This window comes from Bos javanicus, chromosome 3 (assembly GCF_032452875.1).
Source record: "Bos javanicus breed banteng chromosome 3, ARS-OSU_banteng_1.0, whole genome shotgun sequence".
NCBI classification, from domain to species: Eukaryota; Metazoa; Chordata; class Mammalia; order Artiodactyla; family Bovidae; genus Bos; species Bos javanicus.
This window is the reverse complement of record NC_083870.1, coordinates 100,650,434-100,678,240: the sequence shown is the minus strand read 5'-3', so window position 1 is coordinate 100,678,240 and position 27,807 is coordinate 100,650,434. Positions and strand designations below refer to the sequence as shown.

At 39.6% G+C, this 27,807-nt stretch overlaps 1 protein-coding gene across 6 annotated transcripts in view; it reads right to left on the bottom strand.

Moving 5' to 3' along the window:
- GPBP1L1 (GC-rich promoter binding protein 1 like 1) overlaps positions 1-27,807 on the bottom strand; it is a 71,770-nt gene that overhangs the window by 27,525 nt on the left and 16,438 nt on the right. For all 6 annotated transcript variants that reach the window (XM_061413122.1, XM_061413121.1, XM_061413120.1 and 3 more), the window contains exons 2-5: positions 6,641-7,659; positions 5,388-5,502; positions 2,889-3,018; positions 2,213-2,499 (exon numbers count right to left, since the gene is read on the bottom strand). In XM_061413122.1, coding sequence (XP_061269106.1) covers positions 2,213-2,499; positions 2,889-3,018; positions 5,388-5,447 — 477 coding nt within the window. In that variant the 5' untranslated portion in view covers positions 5,448-5,502; positions 6,641-7,659. The remainder of the gene's footprint in view (positions 1-2,212; positions 2,500-2,888; positions 3,019-5,387; positions 5,503-6,640; positions 7,660-27,807) is intronic.

Sequence of the window (27,807 nt, the reverse complement as noted above, 5' to 3'; positions counted from 1 at the left end):
ACTGCACAACCGATGCTTCAAAAACCGAATGAACTGGTCTATGAAATTTGACCTCATCTACCATATTCACCTGCTCTCTTGCCAACCAACTACTACTTCCTTCAAGCATCTTGACAACTTTTTGCAAGGAAAATTCTTTCCACAACTAGCAGAAGGCAGAAAATACTTTCCAAGAGTCTGTCAAATCCCAAAGCGTGGATTTTTATGCTACAGGAATAAACAAACTTACTTCTCATTGGCAAAAATGTGTTCACTGTAATGGTTCCTATTTTAGTTAACAAAGATATGTTTGAGCCTAGTTATAATGATTTAAAATTCAGTCTGAAACCACAATTATTTTTGTACCAACCTAATAGTAAAAAAACATATATGATGGGAAACACTGAAATAAAAACGGTGATTACCTTTAGGGGAAAGAGGAGAATATGGTTAGGGAAGTTTTAACTGTACCTATAATTTACCTCATTTATAAAAGAATGGTCTGGAGCATACTGGGCAAAATGTCAATATTCACAAAGCTAGGTTATGAGTGTACTTGACCATCTTCTCCACACTTTAATGTACACTTCAGTTCAGTTGCTCAGTCGTGTCCGACTCTTTGTGACCCCATGAATTGCAGCACGCCAGGCCTCCCTGTCCATCACCAACTCCCGGAATATGCCATAAAAGTGTAAACACAAAATAAACCTGCCCTTATTGACCTTGTTCAGGTATGATGTGACTTAGCAGGTGAAGATAACACTGCCTTAAACATTTCTTTCTATTGTCAACTCATTTCTCACTGGAAAAGTCACAGAACTGATAACAGACCTTATCAAACTATGCCAATCAGTAGTATAGTACCAGTTTAAAAAGTACGCTAAGTAACTTCTACCTTACCCCACACCAATGCTCATTTCTCATTATCTTTTTTTTTTTAACTAAAGCACAAAAGAAACTTAAACTACTAAAAGAAGTCTTGTTTTCCATGTGCTCAGCTGACTGTGATCATAATTATATGTATTTTAGATAAATGTTCAGATAAGATAGAAATTATAACTACAGTTGCTTCATTTAATTGGGTGAAAATTACAAAACGAAATTCATTTTATAACAGGAATACCATTCAACTTTTTTTGTTGTTGCTGCTGGTTTGATGAGGATTTCATCAAGCTCTCAAAGTGTGATGAGCAAGAGAGATTTTGTTTCCTAATCACTACCACTGGTCTTGTTTGAATTTGCTTATTTATTGAATAAATAAAGTTATAATTTAGTGTAGTCATTTTGGACTATTGAGTACTTAAAAACATTCTGGTCAAATACTTAATGTATTGGTATTATAGACTTTTCCAGGAATAAAATTTTAAAGGATGGGCACCTTGAAATAGGAATATCAATAAGTAACATTTAAATTAAGAGCCCTCAGACCATTTGCTAGACTTGGGAGAGGAGGGGCTGAATGCCTAAATTTTACTCTCTAGTTGGCTTTGATAACATGAAATGGGTGTTATAAAAGTGACTAGCTTATCTAATGTGCTACTTAAAAATAATGAGCTGCACTAATAGGATTTTGCTTCTAGTCATATGTGGCTTCTGGGCACTTGGAATGTGTTATCTATATTAAGATGTAGTATAATTATAAAACACACAAAGAATTTTGCAGACCTAGTATAACAAAGAATGTAATTATTTGAAGATAATGACTACAGGTTAAAATAATAATAATGATTTGGATATATTTGGTTAAATAAAATATATTATTAAACTTTTAAAGGTGCACAAAAACTACTTTTGGCTTAGAGGTCAAAAGGCATATAATTCACCACAGAGTAGCATATATAGGCAACAGGTAAAATATTCCTAACTGTGTGTTTCTAATCTTATCACAACTGTCTATATAAGCAAGCAATATCAGAGGAAAAAATCCCTCTTATGATAGTTGGAGAAAGACAATTTAACAGTTTTCCATAAATATATCTGAATATTGAATCTTATAAAACTTAAAGAAAACTCAGGATTTCTTTCAAGTTCCAAAGGTGTAAAGATGAAAAAATATTAAAATTTGCTAAAAATTATACAGGAATTTTGGTCCTCATCTTCATATTAATCAACTCTTTCCTAAAAACAATAAAAGTCTAAATGTAGGACTCCCTTTTATTTCTTCAAATGTTCTTATATATATATATAAGAATCATTTTAGGTTTTAACTGCAGAACTAAACCTTTATACTTACAAAGTCTTCCTCTTCAAACTGCAACTTTTCTACCTTATCTTCTTTCTTCTCTTCCCTAATATCTGTAGGTGGCTTTTCCTGAAAGACACAGCCTTTCCGGGAATGGAAGCTGCCATTCCAATGGCGATGGTTTCCTGTGCCACCCCCACTACGCTGGCTCATGCCATCATGACCTCGTGAAGAGCCATGCCAACCAGATAGGTTCCCTGTGATTCCAGCATATGCTCCCTTAGAGACACCAGAGTCCACAGAATCATGGCGAAACAGGGAGGGCTGGTGCCAAGAATCTGAAAAAATAAGGAAAAGTAACACATTAGTGTGTTTGCTTTCTGGAAATTCAGGAACAAGTGGGCCATATGCTTCCTGATCTAATTTACAGTATTGCCAAAGCCCTTCAGGGGACTTCTAAATAAAAAATTAAGTCCACACACACACAAAATCACAAGATACATCCTTTTGTTTTAATGTAATTTCTGTATGAGTTCTTTAACTGAATAAATGACTTAAGAGCACCTAAGAATGTTAGAAAGCCAGTATAGCTGAGTGATGACTACTGGACGATCTAATTGAGTATTATGTTTACAAAAGATCATTATTCCAAGGTTATGGACATGTACCCTCAACCTGGGCTTCCTCTGAGTAGCTTAAATAGTCATGGAAGTTGGGTATGTCTTACCTCCTGTAGTTCGAAGAGGTCCATTGTTGAAAAAGCCATCAGAGGAATTATGTCTACGACGGCTTACTCCAAATCTACCATCTCCTCGGGGTAGGTGCTCTCCGTGTTTTTCGAAAGTCGCTGTAGGTGACTAAGATGATAATAAAGTATAGAGAAGCAAACAGATAAGTACGTATCAATCTCTTTCATTATCTTTGGTTTTGCATCAGGCTTCTAGAAAACAAGTAATATTGGTGGCAGACATCTCCATTTTGAGCACATGGGACATAGTTAAGGGCAATAGTTCTCTGAGTTAGAGAAGTCCTACATTTCCTATTTAATCACTGATTGAATTAATTAACAGGCTACTTCAATTACTTGCATGGCGAGGGGTGGGGGAGGAATCAGTCAATATCCAGAAGAACAAGCTCCAAAACTTACACTTAAAAATGTTGTTAATCTTGAAAGGAAAAGAAAGAAGCTTGCGTTTAAAATAATTCTAAATAGCTTATTTGTGTAAATTACTCTCGAATTGGACAGAAAGGAACAGTTTAAATACCATCATGGCATGCCATTAACAATCACACAAAAGTCTTTATAGTTTTATAAAACACTTATTTCCATTGTTTAATACTCATAACAAGATTACAATTTGACATCATCCCCATTTTATTTACACATGAGGAAGGAGGTCAGAGAGAGTAAGTCTCTGAGGTTACACAACTAAAATAAAGCATTTTGAGAAACACTATTATGTCCTTTCCTACTCCAAACAGTTGTATGCTATGACAGTCTTTTTCTCAAACAATAGAAAACTGAAGTTTAATAATCCATGAAATGTATGGTTTACAGGCCCACCACACCCAACATTTGATAAGTGCTTATAGGAGAACTACAGGTTGTGTTAGAGAAATCTTTACATCTATTTCCTTATTATTAATATCTTCACTTACACTTGGTATTATCAGATTTTATTTAGCCATTCTAGTGGGTTGCAAGGGCTTCCCTAGTAGTTCAGCTGGTAAAGAACCCGCCTACAGTGCTGGAGACCCCAGTTCGATTCCTGGGTCATGAAGATCTCCTGGAGAAGGGATAGGTTACCCACTCCAGTATTCTTGGGCTTCCCTGATGGCTCAGCTGGTAAAGAATCCACCTGCACTGTGGGAGACCTGGGTTCGATCCTTGGGTTGGAAAGATGCCCTGGAGAAGGGAACAGCAACCCATTCCAGTATTCTGGCCTGGAGAATTCCATGGACTGTATAGTCTATAGGGTCGCAAAGAGTCAGACACAACTGAGAGATTTTCGCTTTCTTTCAGTGGGTTACAAAGATTTCTCCTTTCCTCCGAAAGTTTACTGGGTTTTAATTCTTCAATTTAGGTTATAATACACTTCAAGTTAATTTTTATGTATGATATAAAGTCAAGGTTGAGGCTCTCCCTCCTATTCCTCCATAAATATCCAGTCCTAAAGCAACCTGTTGAAAAGGATTATCACTTCTGCATTCAATTACCTTGGTACTTTAGTAAAAAATCAACTGACTAAATATACAGGACTATTTTTGAATTTTGTATTCTATTCCACCACTTCACAAGTCTATGCTAATACCACACAAATTTGCTTGCTGTAGCCTTAATGGAAATATTTATTAATAAATTATATTTCCTAATTCTTTTTACCAAGTTCATGGCGCTAAATCAATTGTTCTCTGCAGGTATAAGATCTGCCTACTTTTAAACACTTTCCTAGATCCCATACCTAATCTCTCAGGTCCACCACCTCCAACTCTTGAGGCGGATTATGTCAATTATGAGATGGCTGCGAATTTCACAAGCGCAATTCAAACTGAAATTTAGAGTAAAGGGTTGTGGGTCTAGACAGAGCAGGAACATCTTCCCCAAAATTCATGTTTAAAAAAATGTTTTTTTTTTTTTTCTGAGACTACCTATCAACTTTGTCCCTCCTCTATTAGGTGGCAAAATGGGAAGTATTTTTATTAGCTTCCCAAAGGTTTCCTTTATCAAGAATATATTCCATTTGTCTTTATCCTTAATGCAAACATTTTCTCCAAAATCAGTAAGCAGACCATTGTCTCTGAAATAGAATTTCTAGGATTTAATTTGAGAGTCATGTAGTAGTCAATCAATTACTGTCTATTCTTTTTCCTCATCAACTACTACTTTAGACATATGTACATTCATTCTGAAGATCCATTTCCCCCAAACTGAAGTGTTCTGCAGCTAACACAGGAAGTCTTAAGTGTGTCACACGATGAGAAAAGCTTAACATGTAACGAAATAAACAGGACACTTGGGTACACACTGACTTGAACTGCCTAAGTGTTTATACCCTATTTATATCCTAAAAGTAAGATAAAAGAAAGATAAGTTTATGAAAACATATCTAAAATTCTCAGACAAGACTGAATATACACACAAAAAAACTAGATTGTAAAACAGAGGCTGTAAGACAAGGATGCAAAGAACTGGTATTAAGATAGTTACTAGAATGAAGAACAGTACCTTAGCTGACTGTGGTGTTGAGAAATTTAGCCAAGCAGGAACAAAGTCATGCTGCGCCATTTAGGTCCAGTGTCTCTTTTCAACAAGGTGAGGCATCCAACCTCATGGCCAGGATCTGAAAATGAGAAAACTGAAATCATTTATTCTTGGAAGAACCTTGTATCAAGTAAAGGAGTCTGTGATTTCTTTAAGGTTGCCCTTTTACAGAAAGACTTGCTCTCTGAACCTTTCTAGAGTAGTCATCTGGCCTCATACATCAGAGAAGTTCTGAACAAAAACAATAGTCTGTGAATATATAACCATGAATATTCAACACAGAGACAGAGAAAGTGGGACATTGCCCTAAAAGTTATATGACAGAAGCTAATGAATTCTTGGGTTATAACAGAAGAACCTTAAGAATAAACAACTACTTATAACTATCGATATATGCTATGCCAGGTATATGCTGTTGCTGCTGCTGCTGCTAAGTTGCTTCAGTTGTGTCTGACTCTGTGTGACCCCATAGATGGCAGCCCACCAGGCTCCCCCATCCCTGGGATTCTCCAGGCAAGAACACTGGAGTGGGTTGCCATTTCCTTCTCCAATGCATGAAAGTGAAAAGTGACAGTGAAGTCGCCCAGTTGTGTCCAACTCTTAGTAATCCTGTGGACTGTAGCTCACCTCCATGAAGACTGTAGGCTCCTCCATCCATAGGATTTTCCAGGCAAGAGTACCAGAGTGGGGTGCCAATGCCTTCTCTGCAGGTATATGCTAAGTTGCTTCCAACACTGCTGATACTTTGTGACCCCATGAACTACAGCCTACCAGGTTCCTCTATCCATGGGATTCTCTAGGCAAGAATACTGGAGTGGGTTGCCATTTCCTTCTCCAGGAGATCTTCCTGACCCAGGGATCAAACCCATGGTCTCTTATGTCTCCTGCATTGGCAGGAGGGTTCTTTACCACCAGCACCACCTGGGAAGCCCCAAATTATAGATACTTATAAAAAAAGATTATAATCTGCTTCAGGTAACTTCAGGCAAAAGCAGTAGAAAAAAATCTTCCTAGAGAAGGAAGTTATAACTTCTCAAGAGTTTTTCTATTAGTTCACATTAACTTCTCATCAGAATCAATTTTCCTGAGAGATCTGTTGGTGTCTCCAAACTACCTCACTGATAGTCTTCAGAATATATCAGAAAAGAGTAGGTATTTTCCATGATACATATACATACACAGTCTTCTTCCAAAGTTAGACATAGGAGGATACTTACCCCAGAGTATAACCTCTGTGGTCCTGCTTCCTGAACTTCTTGAGTTGCCAGCTGGATTTCCACAAGGTTCTCTTGTTAAAAGGGTACTTAATTAGGCTGGCCAGCAGAATGCCTTACGATGAAGCAGAAAGAATCCAGGCTCTGTGTGGATCAATCTCTCAGTCCCCTCAATTGCTCATCTTAAACTATCTAGTTCCTGACACGTTTCCCAAAGGGGAAGGGGAAAGGGGAAGGGGGAGGGGAACATAAAAAGTATTTGTTACATTTAAAAAATGGGGGGAAGGGGAAAGAGCTATATCAATGTTCACCTCATTCAACTTCCTTGAGTGATGGCACTATGATGTTGCTTAAATAGATAATACATGGACATTTGCACAGTGAATGCAAATACTGTTCATAACAAGGTCATAGCTTAGAAAGACAGAATGACTTTTGTTTGGTCAAATAATGTCACTGAAGTGACAGATCAAAAATAAAACACAGACGAGCTATAAAAGATCTTCTGAGTAGTCAACTCTAGTAGCAAAACATCCACATTACAAAGCCCTTAATTTATAAATCTCATTATTCTTACACAGCTGGTAAAAATAGCCTGCAGGTATGAGTTTATATTTGTCTTATCCTTCAAAATCTACGGACATAAGAAAGCTTGTTAAAAAAAACAAAAAAACAAAAAAAACAGGAACTTGATATGCCTTTCCCTCCAAGAATAGCAGCTTTCAAGGCAAATTTCTTGGTATAAAGCTCTCAAATGTTTCTCTTTCTTTGGTCTTCACTATTTATAAATTCACAGCAAAACTAAAACAAGTAGAAAGGCAGGGCTTAAGAACAGTCATGGAGAAAGCTCCAAAGTGAGGTTTTCTTCTCTTCAGTTTTCTGTATTTCACTTGTTCTGCCCGTTCCCAAAGACTAAATTGAGTTAATGGAAGGTAATAAGAATCTTCTACTTCAGCGGAGAAGTCACTTTGGATCCATTTTCATTGTTATTCAATCATTTAAAAGGCCACAGGAATCTATCACTATAAATGAAAAAACAAAATAACGTATCACAAGAGGCAAAATTACTATATATAATTGCTAAAATGAGACATGGTCAAATGATGGACCTAGGAGACAAAGGTCTAGGAGACAAAACTCAAATCCAATTTAAACATTAATTTAATGTACTACCACCTATAGCAACAACATAACCGGCTAAAACTTTTTTAAGGATTTTAAAAGGATTTTAGAAAAGTGAGGTGAAAAAAAATCTACCTTTAAAATAACTATTTCTCCAATTAGCTATCAAATGTAATTCAGAAATGCAAATTAGAGTCCGTTAGATTTAGACTTTCCCTCATACTTGGAACAGCTTGCCATAAGTGGTCAAAGAGGCATAACTGGTTTATTACACAGTCATCAACTATTTATTTAGTACTAACCACGGCTAGATGCTTAAAAACAAGACATCCGTCATAGCATTCCTCATGTATTTACGTATTTTTAGATACCTACTTATCAATTAAGAGACTTAAGTGCTTATTCTCTGACGTAAGATATGCAGTAAGAGATGACATAAATATTTCTTTGGCAAATTCCTAACATACTTCCAAGGGCTAGAACATTTTCTGATATAAGAGAATGCTTGCATCTGTGGGCAATTCTGGTCTACACTGGTAAATACTAGTTTATAGACTATTTCTCATATAATCAATTCCTGTTTAAAGAAATACTAAATTCAGAACAGTAAATACCTCTGTGGGGAAACAATGGGAAAGGAATCAGAAAAAGATTCTGGGGAGCTTTACCTGTATCTATAATACATTATTAATTGAATGATGGGCATTCACTTGTTCTCTACACTTTTTATATCTTTATAATACACATATGTGTAACATCAACCACACAGAATACACACATGTAATAATTTTTTTAAATGACCTTATTAATATGCAAAAGAAGTCTCAGTAAGTTCCAAAGAATAAAAGTCTATGATCTCTTACTATGTTAAAATCAGGGAACAATTTCCTCTTCAGTTCCCACTCTCCTTCCCCTTCCTGAAGAAATACTGTACAAAGCCATTAGGAGCAGTCAGGCGAAATAAAAGCAGCAAAGGGGGAGGCTCCAGAGGCCAGAGCAAGGTACTGGGGCACAATCAGGATGTGAGGGTGTCCACAGAGGGAGGAAGGATACTGAAATGTGTGTACGGCAGCAGTCCTGCACAGGCTGTTGGACCTCATTAGGTGAGTGTCCCAGTACAGTCCAATGCAGAGTATTGGAACCTCAAGAGGAATAACGAGGATTTCCTGGCAAAGGGACATGGCCAAGTGGGTTGCAGGCTTCCACGCAGCAATGTGCCTTCCACAGTTGTTACAACTCTGACGTGTTTAGGGAGAAATACATATAAGGGAGGAGGTGATAAATGCAGGTTGGTTACATACCAGGATTTGATCAAAAAGTAAAAAATATTAGGGAAAAATGGGAGTCAGATTTCTTACTGTGAGAGAAGTGATACAATGATAAACTTTCAAAATCTTTAAGTAGAAGAAAAACCACTATGAATAAATTTGAACTATAACAGCTAGAGCAATATTTAATAAAAAATAAGCTTTAAAAACTTATTTTTTTAAGAAGATTAAACAAACAACTTTATTGCTCTTTTTTTTTCATGATGGGAAAGGAGCAATAAAAAGAATCTAAAGAAACACAGAAACATAAGGTCAGAAAAAATCAGAATGATTTTTTAAAACAATAATTATTTTGAAACAGATTAATAATAATTGTTTAAGACAGAATGAAAAAGAGGAAATAAACACAACAGATAAATAAATAATCATGAGTAGGGACTTCCCTGGTGGTCTAGTGGTTAAGAATCCACTTTGCACTGCAGGGGATGTGAATTTGATCCCTGGTTGGGGAACTAAAACTCCAGGAGCTGAGGAGCACTAAGCCCACACCACACACTCCCGTATTCTTGCCTGGAAAATTCCATGGACAGAGGACAAGGAATGGTTAGTTCAAGAATAATCTCTTGATATTGGTTCTGTGGTCCGCCTAGAGATTTTGAAAATCAGAACTGACTGCAATTCACAACCTGGAGAAAACTTGATTTTTTTTTTTGAAAACCAGTTTTTAATATAAACAAATTAAAAGCCAAGTCACAAAATATTTAGGAAGAAGTAAAATAAACTGAACTACATAATTGATGGGATACGGGAGTAAAAGAGAAATAAAAGTTCATACTCTGATTTCTAGCAAGGGTAACTTCGGAAATAACTACCACATCACTGACTGATACAGGGAGTAAAAGCTAACTGGCTACTGTTCCTCCAGTATAATTCAGGTGTTTTTTTAAAAAATAAATTTATTTATTTTTGACTGCACTGGGTCTTTGATGCTGTGCACAGGCTTTCTCTATTTGTGGTTAGCTAAGGCTATTTTCAAATTTGGAAAACTCAGCAGTGGCCACAGGACTGGAAAAGGTCAGTTTTCATTAAAATCCCAAAGAAAGGCAATGCAAAAGAATGCTCAAACTACCGCACAACTGCACTCATCTCACACGCTAGTAAAGTAATGCTCAAAATTCTCCAAGCCAGGCTTCAGCAATACGTGAACCGTGAACTTCCAAATGTTCAAGCTGGTTTTAGAAAAGGCAGAGGAACCAGAGATCAAATTGCCAACATCCGCTGGATCATGGAAAAAGCAAAGAGTTCCAGAAAAACATCTATTTCTGCTTTATTGACTATGCCAAAGCCTTTGACTGTGTGGATCACAATAAACTGTGGAAAATTCTGAGAGAGATGGGAATACCAGACCACCTGACCTGCCTCTTGAGAAATCTGTATGCAGGTCAGGAAGCAACAGTTAGAACTGGACATGGAACAACAGACTGGTTCCAAATAGGAAAAGGAGTACGTCAAGGCTGTATATTGTCACCCTGCTTATTTAACTTCTATGCAGAGTACATCATGAGAAATGCTGGACTGGAAGAAACACAAGCTGGAATCAAGATTGCCGGGAGAAATATCAATAACCTCAGATATGCAGATGACACTACCCTTATGGCAGAAAGTGAAGAGGAACTCAAAAGCCTCTTGATGAAAGTGAAAGAGGAGAGTGAAAACGTTGGCTTAAAGCTCAACATTCAGAAAACGAAGATCATGGCATCTGGTCCCATCACTTCATGGGAAATAGATGGGGAAACAGTGGAAACAGTGGCAGACTTTATTTTTCTGGGCTCCAAACTCACTGCAGATGGTGACTGCAGCCACGAAATTAAAAGATGCTTACTCCTTGGAAGGAAAGTTATGACCAACCTAGATAGCATATTCAAAAGCAGAGACATTCCTTTGCCAACAAAGGTCCGTCTAGTCAAGGCTATGGTTTTTCCTGTGGTCATGTACGGATGTGAGAGTTGGACTGTGAAGAAGGCTGAGCGCCGAAGAGTTGATGCTTTTGAACTGTGGTGTTAGAGAAGACTCTTGAGGGTCCCTTGGACTGCAAGGAGATCCAACCAGTCCATTCTGAAGGAGACCAGCCCTGGGATTTCTTGGGAAGGAATGATGCTAAAGCTGAAACTCCAGTACTTTGGCCACCTCAGGCGAAGAGTTGACTTGTTGGAAAAGACTCTGATGCTGGGAGGGATTAGGGGCAGGAGGAGAAGGGGACGACAGAGGATGAGATGGCTGGATGGCATCACTGACTCGATGGACGTGAGTCTGAGTGAACTCTGGGAGTTGGTGATGGACAGGGAGGCCTGGCGTGCTGCGATTCATGGGGTCGCAAAGTGTCGGACACGACTGAGCGACTGAACTGAACTCAAGTGAACTGAGGCTATTCTCTAGTTGCAGTGCACAGGCTTCTCTTGTTGTGAAGCACAGGATCTGGGTGCGTGGACTTAGTTGCCACTTAGTTGCCCTGTAGCATGTGGGATCTTCTTGGACCAGGGATTGAACCTGTGTCTCCCATACTGACAGGCAGATTCTTCAGCACAGGACCACCAGGAAAGCCTCAGGACTGTTTTTACTTAAGTCTATACCTGCAGTGAAACAATCCTATGACAAACCTAGACAGTGTTTTAAAAAATAGAAACACCACTTCGCTGACAAAGATCCATATAATCAGAGCTATGGTTTTCCAGTAGTCATGTACGGATGTGAGAGCTGGAGCATATAGAAGGCTGAGTGCCAAAGAATTGATGCTTTTGAACTGCAGTGCTGGAGACACTTGGACAGCAAGGAGATCAAACCAGTCCATCCTAAAGGAAATCAGTCCTGAATATTCATTGGAAGGACTGAAGCTGAAGCTCCAATACTTTGGCCACCTGATGAGAAAAACTGACTCACTGGAAAAAAACCTGATGCTGAGAAAGATTGAGGGCAAGAGCAGAAGAGGGTGACAGAGGATGAGGTAGCTGAATGGCATCACTAACTCAATGGACATGAGTCTGAACAAACTCCAGGAGACAGTGATGGACAGGGAAGTCTGGTGTGCTGCAGGCCATGGGGTTGCAAAGATATGACTTAGCGACTGAACAACAATACCTATAATACCTAATACATGATGACATTGTCCCTGTAACAGTTTCTTATGGAAAAATATAAAATCAAGTTTCCATCTAAAATAACATAATCAACTATTTGTTGCACCCTTTCTGTTGTAAGAATTTTGGTTTAAATCACAGAGAACCAGAAATTCAAGGCAGGAAGATGGATCATCTATTAGGTTATAAAATTGAAGGAAAGGAAGACACAAAGGAAAGACACATTTTCTTTCGTTATAGACACGAAGGAACATGCCTCAGTTTTAAACACACAAATATTTCCCTTTAACAAAGCACACTAGGCACATTTTAACTGACACACATTATTTTTTCAGTCAGTGTTCAACCCCAAATTACTCTAGTAGAGTTTCAGCTGAGGCAGTGACTGTAGAGGGAATATTAACTGGTGATGCTTTGCTACTGGTGTGAAAGTTCTAAATCTGTTATATATCCCATAACTACTTACTGACCATCTCCAACATACTAGGCCGTCAACCTATCAAAGTGTGGTCTGTGCATGCACATGTACAGCACGTGGTGGTGAGGAGATGAATGACAAGTGGGAAATGAAGAAAGAGGACAGATAAAGGAAAAAGAAATCCCTGTTTTAGAAGCAAAAGACTAAAATGTCAATAATGGTTTTACTAGGATGGTGTAACTGCAAGCATTTTGGTTCACGTTTGTAGTAAAATGTTCTTGTAATGAAATGTCTTTACTCTGGTTATGCCTCCTGGGGCTGTGGCTATTTTTATAAACAACTAATTGGTGCAACTTTAGCTTAACTACTGAGAAATTCTTGGAAGGAAAAATACATCACTCAAAACTTTTGGGGTGGTTATCAAGACTTAAAAAATTTAAATATGAGATGTCAAGTATGTAGTCTGGATCTCAGAGAGGTCTGTTCTGAAGAGAGAATTCTGGGAATTATTAGTGTTTGGTGAAAGTGAAAGTTGCTCAGTTGTGTCCGACTCTTTGCAACCCCATGGACTATACAGTCCATGGAATTCTCCAGGCCAGAATACTGGAGAAGGTAGCCTTTCTCTTCTCCAGGGCATCTTCCTAATCCAGGGATCGAACCCAGGTCTCCTGCATTGCAGGCGGATTCTTTACCAGCTGAGTCACAAGGGAAGCCCAGCGTTTGTAGTATTTGGTTGATGATGTTTAAAATCAGAAGAGATGAGATCTAAGGAGACTATAAAGATTTATGTAAAAGTCTCCAAGTGCTATCTATTCCACTCCTTAGTTTCCATTTCTGTTTGTCACTCTAGGTTCCAGTTACTCTTCCATTAAAAACCTGGTTTCAGGGACTTCCTTTGGCAGTCCAGTGGTTAAGACTCCACATTCCAAGGCAGGGGGCATAGGAATGATTCCTAGTTGTATGTCCCATAGCAGAGCCAAAACAAACAAACAAAAAAAACTGGTTTACAGGCACTACTAGACTCTTCAGCCCTCTACCTCAGCCTCTATTCTTGGCTGCTAGATTTCTCTTCCAAAGTCCAGGTTCAAATTATACTACCCTGCTCAGAAGTTTTCTGGTTTCCTACCAACTACACAATAGGGTTTAAGTTTCCTGGTCTGACAGTCAACACATAAGCCTTTCAGGACTTCCCTGGTGCAACAGTGGATAAGAATCTGCCCGCCAATGCAGGGAACACGGGTTCCATCCCTGGTCTGGTAAGATTCCACATGCTTGGAGCAACTAAGCCCCCTAGCCACAACCACTGAAGCCTGCATACTGCGATTACTAAAGCCCGCAGGCTTATAAGCCTGTGCTCCGCAACAGAAGAAACCACTGCAATGAGAAGCCAATGCACTGGAACAAAGAGTAGCCCCATCTCACTGCAACTAGAGAAAATCTGGGCAAAGCAACAAAAGACCCAGTGTAGCCAAAAATAAATAAATGAATAAATATTTTTAAAAGAAGAAGAAAAGAAATAAGCCTTTCCCCATAAGTAAACTCTGTCTAAAATCTTCAAGGTAAGTTAATTGTGCCTTCTAGGTCACTCAACACTTCCTCCTTCCAGTTCAGTTCAGTCGCTCAGTCGTGTCCAACTCTTAGCAACCCCATGAATCACAGCACGCCAGGCCTCCCTGTCCATCACCAACTCCCGGAGTTCACTCAGACTCAGGTCCATCGAGTCAGTGATGCCATCCAGCCATCTCATCCTCTGTCGTCCCCTTCTCCTCCTGCCCCTAATCCCTCCCAGCATCAGAGTCTTTTCCAACAAGTCAACTCTTCGCATGAGGTGGCCAAAGTACTGGAGTTTCAGCTTTAGCATCATTCCTTCCCAAGAAATCCCAGGGCTGATCTCCTTCAGAATGGACTGGTTGGATCTCCTTGCAGTCCAAGGGACCCTCAAGAGTCTTCTTCAACACCACAGTTCAAAAGCATCAACTCTTCGGCGCTCAGCCTTCTTCACAGTCCAACTCTCACATCCGTACATGACCACAGGAAAAACCATAGCCTTGACTAGACGGACCTTTGTTGGCAAAGGAATGTCTCTGCTTTTGAATATGCTATCTAGGTTGGTCATAACTTTCCTTCCAAGGAGTAAGCATCTTTTAATTTCGTGGCTGCAGTCACCATCTGCAGTGAGTTTGGAGCCCAGAAAAATAAAGTCTGCCACTGTTTCCACTGTTTCCCCATCTATTTCCCATGAAGTGATGGGACCAGATGCCATGATCTTCGTTTTCTGAATGTTGAGCTTTAAGCCAACGTTTTCACTCTCCTTTTCACTTTCATCAAGAGGCTTTTGAGTTCCTCTTCACTTTCTGCCATAAGGGTGGTGTCATCTGCATATCTGAGGTTATTGATATTTCTCCCGGCAATCTTGATTCCAGCTTGTGTTTCTTCCAGTCCAGCATTTCTCATGATGTACTCTGCATAGAAGTTAAATAAGCAGGGTGACAATATACAGCCTTGACGTACTCCTTTTCCTATTTGGAACCAGTCTGTTGTTCCATGTCCAGTTCTAACTGTTGCTTCCTGACCTGCATACAGATTTCTCAAGAGGCAGATCAGGTGGTCTGGTATTCCCATCTCTCTCAGAATTTTCCACAGTTTATTGTGATCCACACAGTCAAAGGCTTTGTCAATAAAGCAGAAATAGATGTTTTTCTGGAACTCTTGCTTTTTCCAAGATCCAGCGGATGTTGGCAATTTGATCTCTGGTTCCTCTGCCTTTTCTAAAACCAGCTTGAACATTTGGAAGTTCACGGTTCACGTATTGCTGAAGCCTGGCTTGGAGAATTTTGAGCATTACTTTACTAGCGTGTGAGATGAGTGCAGTTGTGCGGTAGTTTGAGCATTCTTTTGCATTGCCTTTCTTTGGGATTTTAATGAAAACTGACCTTTTCCAGTCCTGTGGCCACTGCTGAGTTTTCCAAATTTGCTGGCATATTGAGTGCAGCACTTTCACAGCATCATCTTTCAGGATTTGAAATAGCTCAACTGGAATTCTATCACCTCCACTAGCTTTGTTCATAGTGATGCTTTCTAAGGCCCACTTGACTTCACATTCCAGGATGTCTGGCTCTAGGTCAGTGATCACACCATCGTGATTATCTGGGTCATGAAGATCTTTTTTGTACAGTTCTTCTGTGTATTCTTGCCACCTCTTCTTAATATCTTCTGCTTCTGTTAGGTCCCTACCATTTCTGTCCTTTATCAAGCCCATCTTTGCATGAAATGTTCCCTTAGTATCTCTAATTTTCTTGAAGAGATCTCTAGTCTTCCCCATTCTGTTGTTTTCCTCTATTTCTTTGCATGTTGACTCTAATTCCCAGAAGGCTAAAAAATTGTTGATTCTAGAAAGTCTTGTCTTGCCCTTCTTTGAAACTCACACAGCGTCTAGCATGGTACCCTGCATGCAGTTAAGGATTCAAAGGTTTAATAAACTAATTTTTACAGATTATGACAAAGCAAGAATGCAGAGAAATTGGAACCCTCATACATTGCTGGTAGAAATATACAATGGTGCAGCTGCTGTGGGAAACAGTTGGTGGTTCCTCAAAGTTAAACACAGAGTTAGCATACAATCTATCATTTCTATTCCTAGGTGTACAGAGACAAGAAATGAAAACACGTGTCCACACAACAACTTGTAAGTGAATGTTCACCACAGTTTTATTCACGAAAGCTACAAGAAGAAACTCAAATGCCCATCAACAGATAGATAAGCAAAATGTGGTATATTCATACAACAGAATATTATTCAGCTATGAAAATGAATGAAGTACTGATACATGCTCCAAGGATGAACTTTGAAAGCATTATGCTAAATGAAAGATGCCAAATATGCAAAACAACACATATTACATGACTCCATTTATATGAAATATCCAATCCAGAGAGACAGAGAACAATTAGTGGTTACCAGGGGTTGGAGGAGGGGATGTGACTGCTTAATGCATTTGAGGTTTGGGATAATGAAAAGGCTCTGGACCTGACAATGATGATGGTTGGAAAACACTGTGAGTGTTCTTGCTGCTGTCAAACTGTACACTTTAAAATGGTTACAACAGTGAATCTTATATGTGTTTTGCCCCAATTTAAAAAAAATAGTATTACAGTGCAGTTGTTAACAGAAATCATAATATTAAATATAAACAGTGCACTACATCATTCTTTTTAGGTTTTATCTAAATAATTTTTAGATAAAATGCTTTCTTCCTGCACACGCATATCAGAACTGCCTATTTGAATACTTGATCCAACCATTCATTCACAAACATCTGTCAAATATTTTAGCTTTACAAATCCTCTGACTTCCTGGCTACTTCCCATATGCCCAGCAATCTACAAGATACTTCATAACATGATCTAATTTTACACCTTGTAATAAGTTGCTAGAGAGGATGTCCCTGCCAGGGACCTTATCTCAATCTCCTCTAAGTTAAGCTTCCATTATCAATCCACATGTGTTCATGACCTCACTAACTCTTATTTTCTCCACAGTCCAATATCCCTCTAGGTATTTAGGTTCATTTTCCTTCAGTCTTAACAAAACTTCCATAAAGAGCAGTGTACTGCCAGCATCTCCATTTTCTCACTCCCCATTTATTTCTCAATCCACTGCAAATTTAATTTCTTCCCACAACTCCAATGAACACTTATCTGTCCTTTTAATTCCAAAATTTGAAGAGTATCTCCTAGTTTCTTTACCACTAAAATGAAAGCTGCACTTCTTCACATGTTGAAGGTTAATAAACCATCAAATATAAAAAAATAGCACATTACTTTATCAACTCTTAATCAAAGGGCTTCCCAGGTGGCACTAGTGGTAAAGAACCTGCCTGCCAACACAGGAGACATAAGAGACTTGGGTTTGATACTTGGGTCAGGAAGATCCCCTGGAGGAGGGCACGGCAACCCAATCCAGTTTTCTTGCCTGGAGAATCCCATGGACAGAGGAGCCTGGCAGGCTACAATCCATGGGGTCGCAAAGAGTTGGACACGACTGAGCACACGATCAAAGAGTGGGTGAAAAGAAATATAAAGCCAGATAGTTTATTTAGTCATATTCTGGGAGAATTTTTAATTAAAACACTAATCTGTGCAACTCCTAACATATACTTTATTCTTCCTTCCTTCCTGACACCAGGTTAGCCATCCACTCAGAGATTAACAATAAGAAAAAGCCAACGCAAGCTCTAAAATGTTAAGAGACTTAACCAAGGTAACACATCTAATAAGTGACTGGGTCAGGTCTGGTACACTAATTTTCTAATTTCACTGCTTTCTGAATTATACACACTGTGATTGTTTCCAGTCATGAAATAATTCCGATACTTAGAAAAACAGAACAAATTCCTTAAAATCCTATGGAGCAAAAATCTAAAGAGGGATGTTAGTTTATACACACTTTTTCTAGGCCTTTCTTTCTGTATTTCTCTTTTACTTATCTCGGTTAGTCAAGAATGGCTGGCTTCCAGGCAAAGCTGAAAGGCAAAAAAGTAAACCTTTTGGTGCTAAGAAAAAAGAAGCACATAAAAAAATGTGGCTTTAAAGTACATGGTTCCTGATCCTTTTTAAAAAACAAATTTTATTTATATATTTATGGCTGCATGGGGTCTTCGCTGCTGCGCGCAGGCTTTCTTTAGTTGTAGCAAGCAGGGGCCACTCTCTAGTTGTGGTGTGCGGGCTTCTCTTGTTGTGGAGTATGGGCTCGAGGGCCTTTAGTTGCAGTGCGCAGGCTCAGTAGTCACGGCCCACAAGGGCCTCCGCTTATTTGCCCCAAGGCACGTGGAATCTTTCCAGACCAGGGACTGAACCACATTTCCTGCCATGGCAGGCAAGTTCTCAACCACTGGACTACCAGCGAAGTCCCATGGTCCTGATCTGAATAAAACTGCAATCTCAGGTAGTTAGCCATGCCAATACCTTAAAAGAACATGACCCATATATCCAACTCCATCACAGGCAAAAATGATTCAGAACATGTACTGCTGAGCCATGAAGTTCCAAGGACCTATCATATCCACAGCTAGCTAAGGGAAAGAATGCAAAGAAGCCACAAGGGGTTCTTTCTACAAAATGGTATCAGGCTTATACCAACTGATCTTGGCTAGAAGGGATAACTGGACAAAGAGTTTGAAAGGAACTTCTCTACCTTCAACTTCTATATGTTCACTTCTCTGAAATGCATATAAAGTTTCCGTATAAGGAAGCACCTGTGTGGGGCTTCCCTGGTGGCTCAGTGGTGAAGAATCTGCCAATGCAGGAGACACAGGTTCAACCCCTGATTCAGGAATATCCCACATGCTGAAGAACGACTCAGCCCATGGGCCACGACTACTAAGCCTGTCCTCTAGAGCCTGGGAACCGCAACTACTGAAATCCACACATGCTAGAGTCTGTGCTCCAGAACAAGAGAAGTCAATGCAATGAGAAGCCCTGTGTACCACAACTGCAGAGTAGCCCCTGCTCTCCGTAACTAGAGAAAAGCCCACACAGCAGTGAAGGCCTGGCACAGACAAAAGTAAATAAATAAAAAGAAAAGAAAAGAAAAAAAAAGGCATCTGTGGTCAAGACATCATGTTAATTCTTCTTTCCCATCCTCTTTCCCAGGATTGTTTCACAAGTGCCCTTCTCCTTCTTACCCATCTTACTATGGTGTGCTATTCCAAGTGGATTAAGAAGAAAGTCTTTTGATTCATGTTGGAGAGTTCTCATTGAAGAATGTGGTGACAGGTGTGATAACAATTTTTGTTTAATGATGTCACTTTTGGTTCCTTACTAGTATCAAAGAATGCTACTGTAAGCAAGTATGATGAGAGCACAGAGGATATGGGTAAGGCATAAAGCATTATTTCACCTAGGTGAAAGAATCATAGCAATGCTCCTGAATTTTGGGAAGTATCAATCTACTGCGAAGTTCAGCAAGGACTCATTTACTTGTGTCTAAGACTGTGTCCTAGCTGCATTAAAATGTGCCCCATACACAATGGAGTATTACTCAGCCATTAAAAAGAATACATTTGAATCAGTTCTAATGAGGTGGATGAAACTGGAGCCTATTATACAGAGTGAAGTAAGCCAGAAAGAAAAACACCAATACAGTATACTAACGCATATATATGGAATTTAGAGAGATGGTAACGATAACCCCGTATGCGAGACAGCAAAAGAGACACAGATGTATAGAACTGTCTTTTGGACTCTGTGGGAAAGGGCAAGGGTGGGATGATCGGGAGAATGGCATTGAAACATATATAATATCATGTAAGAAATGAATCGCCAGTTCAGGTTCAATGCATGATAATGGATGCTCGGGGCTGGTGCACTGGGATGACCCAGAGGCAGGGTACAGGGAGGGAGGAGGGAGGGGGGTTCAGTATGGGGAACATGGACACTCGTGGCGGATTTTTAACTGACTTTTGCTGAAAGATTTGATACTATAAATCCATATTCATTTATGCGCTATCATATATCAGTATTTCACTGCACATTTACTCATTCCTACCACACACTTGGGCTTTCCTGTTGGCTCAACAGTAAAGAATCCATCTGCCAATACAGGAGACATGAGTTTGATCCCTGGGTCGGGAAGATACCCTGGGAAAGGAAATGGCAACTCATTCCAGTATTCTTGCCTGGGAAATCCCATGGACAGAGGAACCTGGTGAGTTATGACATGCAGTCACAAAGAGTCAGACATAACTTAGTGACTAACCACCACCACCACAGACTAATAATTTACAAAGACTCTTAAAAGAGTTTTACTGCTTAAAAAAAGTTCCTAGCAAAATGAATTGATTAAAAACTACATCTACATATTAGGTAATACAAATATTCCCAAAATGCAATCTAGGACATAATGGCCTAAACTTATAAACAGCAAACAAAAAACCACAAAGCAAAAACAAAAAAACTTCTTTCAATTTAAATAATTTCTCCTTCTCAGATGCTGACTTGTCATTTAAATTCATTTAATGAAAGCATAACCTTCAACCACGAAATGAAATTTCTATTCTATCTATACTATATACGACAACTCCAAACTTACCTCTACAATACCACTGAGATTTGGTTTTAATTTTTTTTAACAATCTGCAAGAAAACTCTAAAATATGCAGTGTCTAATTTTCAGCCAATCTTGTTTTAATTTTGGCTCCATAAAAACTGCTTTTAAATAAAAAAGTAATAGGTATACTTCATCTTTTAAATTTTTATTTCTTTATTTTTATTTTTGGCTCTGCTGAGTCTTCACTGCTACACAAGGGCATTCTCTAGTTGTGATGAGTGGGGCCACACTTGACTTGCAGGGTGTGGGCTTCTTACTGAGGTGTTACGGAGCATGGGCTCTAGGGCACACAGGCTCCAGTAGTTGTGGCGTGTGGGCTTAGCTGCCTTGCAGCAGGTGAGATCTTCCCAGACCAGAGACCAAACCTGGATAGCCCCTGCACTGGCAGGCAGATTCTTAACTGCTGCACCATATTAGGGAAGTTAAACAGTCTTGTTTAGGCTTCAGAGACAAAGAAGAACAGGCCTCGAACCTTGCTTCTAACCGGCCTGGACATTGCTCTGACTGTGGTTTGAGTCAAGCCTTGCAGCAGCATAGATAAGATACCAGATGAATCTTAAGATTGTTGAGTCCCTGGAGCGGGGCTGGGCTTACCAACATTCCAAGTTTTGTCACAGTTCTGACAAAACACGGTCCACTGGAGACAGGAATGGCAAACCACTTTAGTATTCTTGCCATGAGAACCAAATGAACAGTATGAAAACGCAAAAAGATACCACAATGAAAGATGAACTCCCCAGGCTGGCAGGTACCCAATATGCTACTGCATAAGAGTGGAGAAATAACTCCAGAAAGAACAAAGAGACAGAGCCAAAGTGAAAACACCACCCAGTTGTGGATGTGACTGGTGATGGAAGTCAAGTGTGATGCCATAAAGAACAATATTCCATAGGAACCTGCAATGTTAGGTCCATGAATCAAGGTAAACTGGATGTGGTCAAACAGGAGATGAAAAGTGGACTTTGTAGGAATCAATGAACTAAAATGGACCAGAATGGCTGAATTTAATTCAGATGACCATTATATCTACTACTGTGGGCAAGAAGAATCCCTTAGAAGAAATGGAGTAGCCCTCATGGTCAACAAAAGAGTCCAAAATGCAGTACTTGGGTGCAATCTCAAAAATGACAGAATGATCTCTGTTCACTTCCAAGGCAGACCATTCAATATCACAGTAATCCAAGTCTATGCCCGAACTACTACTGTTGAAGAAGCTGAAGTTGAATGGTTCTATGAAGACCTACAAGACCTTCTAGAACTAACACCAAAAAAAGATGTCCTTTTTATCACAGGGGACTGGAATGCAAAAGTAGAAAGTCAAGAGATACCTGGAATAACAGACAAATTTGGCCTTGGAGTACAAAATGAAGCAGGGCAAAGACTAACAGAATTTGCCAAGACAACGCACTGATCATAGCAAACACCCTCTTCCAACAACACAAGAGAAGACTCTACACATGGACATCACCAGATGGTCAATACCAAAAGCAGATCAATTATATTTTTAGCGGCCAAAGATGGAGAAGCTCTATACAGTCAGCAAAAACAAGACTGGGAGCTGGCTGTGGCTCAGATCACAAACTCCTTATTGCCAAATTCAGACTGAAGTTGAAGAAAGTAGGGAAAACCACTAGACCATTCAGGTATGACCTAAATCAAATCCCTTATGATTATACAGTGGAAGTGAAAAATAGATTCAAGGGATTAGATCTGATAGACAGAGTGCCTGAAGAACTACAGTGTCCATGACATTATACAGGAGGCAGTGATCAAGACCATCCGCAAGAAAAAGAAATGCAAAAAATCAGAATGGTTGTCTAAGGAGGCCTTACAAATAGCTGAAAAAAGAAGAGAAGTGAAAGGCAAAGGAGAAAAGGAAAGATACACCCAATACCCACCTGAATGCAGAGTTCCGAAGAATAGTAAGGAAAGATAAGAAAGCCTTCCTCAGTGATCAACGCAAAGAAATAGAGGAAAACAATAGAATGGGAAAGACTAGAGATGTCTTCAAGAAAATTAGAGATACTAAGGGAACATTTCATGCAAAGATGGGCACAATGAAGGACAGAAATGGTATGGACCTAACAGAAGCAGAAGATATTAAGAAGAGGTGGCAAGAATACACAAAAGAACCATACAAAAGAAGATCTTCATGACCCAGATAACCATGATGGTGTGCTCACTCACCTAGAGCCAGACATCCTGGAATGTGAAGTCAGGTGGGCTTTAGGAAGCATCACTATGAACAAAGCTAGTGGAGGTGATGGAATTCCAGTTGAGCTATTTCAAATCCTAAAAGATGATGCTGTTAAAGTACTGCACTCAATATTTCAGCAAATTTGGAAACCTCAGCAATGGCCACAGGACTGGAAAAGGTCAGTTTCATTCCAATTCCAAAGAAAGGAAATGCCAAAGAATGTTCAAACTACCACACAATTGCACTCATCTCACACGCTAGCAAAGTAATGCTCAAAATCCTCCAAGCCAGGCTTAAACAGTACATGAACTGAGAACTTCCAGATGTTCAAGCTGGTTTTAGAAAAGGCAGAGGAACCAGAGATCAAACTGCCAACAACCGCTGGATCATTGAAAAAGCAAGAGTTCCAGAAAAACAACTTCTGCTTTATTGACTACTCCAAAGTCTTTGACTGTGTGGATCAAAACAAACTGTGGAACATTCTTAAAGAGATGGGAATACCAGACCACTTTACTTGCCCTAAAAATCTGTATGCAGGTCAGGAAGCAACAGTTAGAACTGGACATGGAACAACAAACTGGTTCCAAATTGGGAAAGGAGCACGTCAAGGCTGTATATTGTCATCCTGCTTATTTAATATATATGCAGAATACATCATGCGCAATGCTAGGCTGAATGAAGCACAAGCTGGAATCAAGATTGCCGGGAGAAATATCAATAACCTCAGAAACACAGACGATACCGCCCTTATGGCATAAAGTGAAAAATAACTAAAGAGCCTCTTGATGAAAGTGAAAGTGGAGAGTGAAAAAGTTGGCTTAAAGCTCAACATTCAGAAAACTAAGATCATGGCATACGATCCCATCACTTCATGGCAAATAGATGGGGAAACAGTGGAAACAGTGGCAGACTTTTATTTTCTTGAGCTCCAAAACCACTGCAGAGGGTGACTGCAGCCATGAAATTAAGAGATGGTTGCTCCTTGGAAGAAAAATTATGAGCAAAATAGACAGGATATTAAAAAGCAGAGACATTACTCTGCCAACAAAGGTCCGTCTAGTCAAGGCTATGGTTTTTCCAGTAGTCATGTATGGATGTGAGAGTTGGACTATAAAGAAAGCTGAGTGCCAAAGAATTGAATTTTTGAACTGTGGTGTTGGAGAAGACTCTTGAGAGTCTCTTGAACTGCAAGGAGATCCAATGAGTCCATCTTAAATGAAATCAGTCCTAAATATTCATTGGAAGGACTGATATACTGAAGCTAAAACTTGAATACTTTGGCCACCTGATGCGAAGAACTGACTCACCAGAAAAGACCCTGGGCTGGGAAAGATTGAAGGCAGGAGGAAAAGGGAACGACAGAGGATGAGATGGTTGGATGGCATCGCAGACTCAATGGACATGACTCTGAGCAAGCTCCGGGAGTTGGTAATGGACAGGGAAGCCTGGCATGTGGCAGTCCATGGGGTTGCAAAGAGTCAGACACGACTGTTCAACTGAATTGAAGTTTTATGCGTGAACATAAATCAGAGCTTCAGTTTGATCACAGACTGATGATGCTATAAGTTTGCATCCTAGGATTAAACCTGGGAATTGTGAACTACAATTTTGCAGTCACCTACTCCAGTACTCTTGCCTGGAAAATCCCATGGACGGAGGAACCTGGTAGGCTGCAGTCCATGGGGCCGCTAAGAGTCGGACACGACTGAGCAACTTCACTTTCACTTTTCACTTTCATGCATTGGAGAAGGAAATGGCAACCCACTCCAGTGTTCTTGCCTGGAGAATCCCAGGGACCAGGGAGCCTGGTGGGCTGCTGTCTATGGGGTCACACAGAGTCAGACACAACTGAAGTGACTTAGCAGTAGCAGCACAGAACTGAGGGGCTGCCTGGGACCTTTTCCCAACTGGGTCTCCAGATGTGCTGTGACACGGGACTTCTCAGCACTGTTTGAGTTTGTGAAAACTCAATTTGTTTGTCAAAACCCAATTTGAAAAAAAAGACCAATTTGGTGATGTATCTTCTGCTGTTTCTAGCTCTCTTTTCTTTTAATGTTAGTACATTGAAAGTAAGCTAGATACTGCTCTAATAAATATTGGTATTATTTATTTGTATATAATGAGTGGCTTATTCTGTTAACAAATCCTTTGAACCTGAGGCGAAAGTTTTGGCAAAACAGACCACAGGGAAACTCAATAGATACAATTTAGTAATTGGACAAGCTTTTGGCATATTTCCTAGAATGCAACATCATCTCATAGATAGGATAGTTTACAATCTGCTTATACCACAGAACTGAAAAAGGATGTAACCTATTTCTCATCTAACAGATCATAAAAATTACTTCTGATGATGGATTTATGAATGCTTTTTTTGTAACTTATTTTGGTAAATCTAGAAGGACTCAAAGAATGCAGTGGCACCGACTTAACAAACCATGCTGCTGCTGCTGCAGCTGCTAAGTTGCTTCAGTCGTGTCTGACTCTGCAACCCCATAGACGGCAGCCCACTAGGCTCCTCTGTCCCTGGGATTCTCCAGGCAAGAATACCCACTTTTAGAACTTTATCCAAAAAAGTGAAAGACAGGAAGTGACCTGATAGCAATCTGTTTTCATCTGTTAAGTAACCTTTTTCTGTAGGACTGATCACCTATAAATTTTTAACGTCTTCCACTGAACTAAAGCACAAAGACCATTATCTTATATAGCAGGCACTCACTGCTGAATGCATAAATAAATAAACGAAGGAACTGCTGACTAACAGGTAGTACATCTTCAACTTCACAAGGTAATGCCATATTGCTTTTCAATCAGGTCACCAATTTACACCAGCAGAAGTGGTTATTTTTAGACCTCCATCTGCTCCACACTCTCACAAAGCTAGGTATGGCTAGACTGGCAGTTCATTTTCTGCTCTGCTGGTGGGTATAAAATGATGACTTACCACAGTCTTTGCATCATTTAATCTATTTATCATCTCTTCGTGTTTCATTTTTTGGTAAAATTATCTATTCTTATCATTTTACCATTCTTTCAGTAGCTGGTCTTTTTCTTATCTGAAGTAAGAGAATACAATAGACCCTAATCTTCTGATTATAGTGTTTCAAGTACCTTTTCCAACTTCATGGTTTTTTTTTTTTAATGAACGTAAGTTCTTATTTTAAATGTACTCAACACACCTAAAAGTAACACAACATTGTGAATCAACTATATTCCAATAATTTTTTTAAATAAATAGCTGGAAAAAATGTAGTCAAAATTGCTGATCAAGACATGATTATTTGGAGGGTGGGGGCATGCCACGCAGCATGTGGGATCTTAGTTTCCCAGCCAGGGACTGAACTGGTGCCCACTGCAGCAGTAACACAGAGTCTTAACCACTGGACTGCTAGGAAGTCCCTAAGATACGTATTTTCAATCTAATGTATAAAAGCCTTTCTTCCCCAAAGTTCAAAGAATTTACCTACATTATCTTCTTAGTTTTACAGGTTTGCCTTTCACATTTAAGACATCAATCAGTCGGAACTGATTTGTATCCAGTATGAGGTCCAGGTTCAGTTTCATTTTTTTTTACTGCATGAGTAACTAGTCCCAAATGTCCCAAACCATTCTTTCTCCACTGATTTAAAAAGCCAACTCAGAGTTCTCTGGTGGCCTACTGGTTAGGATTCCAGGCTTTCACTGCCATGGTCCACGTTCAATCCCTGGTCAGGCAACTGAGATCCTGTAAGCCGTGGGTTATCACCCCTCAAAAGGCCAGCTCAATTTTAAATTGTTTCTACATATGCACGGATCTGTTTCTAGACTTCTGTTGCACTTGTTCATTTGTGTATTCCTATACTACAACTCATTCATGTTAGGAAGGAAGGAAAAGAGGAAAGTTGACATATCCACACTGAAAATATTCACAAAGGACTGGTGTAACCTTTTTCAGGGAGCAGCATGGGTGGCAACCATCCATTTCATCAAGATATCCTGCTCTTCTCCCTACTCTGTGGTTACTTCTTTTCTTATTCTTTTTCTTTTGCTCTGTAAATATAACCACTACCTAAAAGCTCTGATGCAGCACATTTTGTTTCTTTGGAATCTCTTCACCATCTCATTCATTTTTAAGTCTTCAGTTCTCACCTCTAAGTGGGTGACTTAAATAAATCTCTACTTCATGAAGCATTAGATCATGCACATACCTATACTCAAGTATCCATCACCATGTATTATTTACCTGTTTATATATTTATTTCCCTATGCTTCATAGGGATTAATAGCAAACGGGGCAATCTCTTAGTACAGACAAAATGACCATTAAATAATCATTTCTTTAAGAAATGTTGACAACTTTATCCATAAGCATCTCCTTTAACTGTTCTTAAGGCCTCTCTTCAGAGAAGGCAATGGCACCCCACTCCAGTACTCCTGCCTAGAAAATCCCATGGATGGAGGAGCCTGGTAGGCTGCAGTCCATGAGGTTGCTAAGAGTCAGATACGACTGAGCAACTTCACTTTCACTTTTCACTTTCATGCATTGGAGAAGGAAATGGCAACCCACTCCAGTGTTCTTGCCTGGAGAATCCCAGGGACAGAGGAGCCTGGCAGGCTACAGTCCTTGGAGTCTGGACACGACTTAGCAACTAAACAACAACACAAGACTGATTAAATTGTGGATTTGTACAATGCCAACAAAGGTCCGTCTAGTCAAGGCTATGGTTTTTCCAGTGGTCATGTATGGATGTGAGAGTTGGACTGTGAAGAAAGCTGGGCGCCAAAGAATTGATGTTTTTGAACTGAGGTGTTGAAGAAGACTCTTGAGAGTCCCTTGGACTGCAAGGAGATCCAACCAGTCCATCCTAAAGGAGATCAGCTGTTCCTTGGAAGGAATGATGCTAAAGCTGAAACTCCAGTACTTTGGCCACCTCATGCAAAGAGT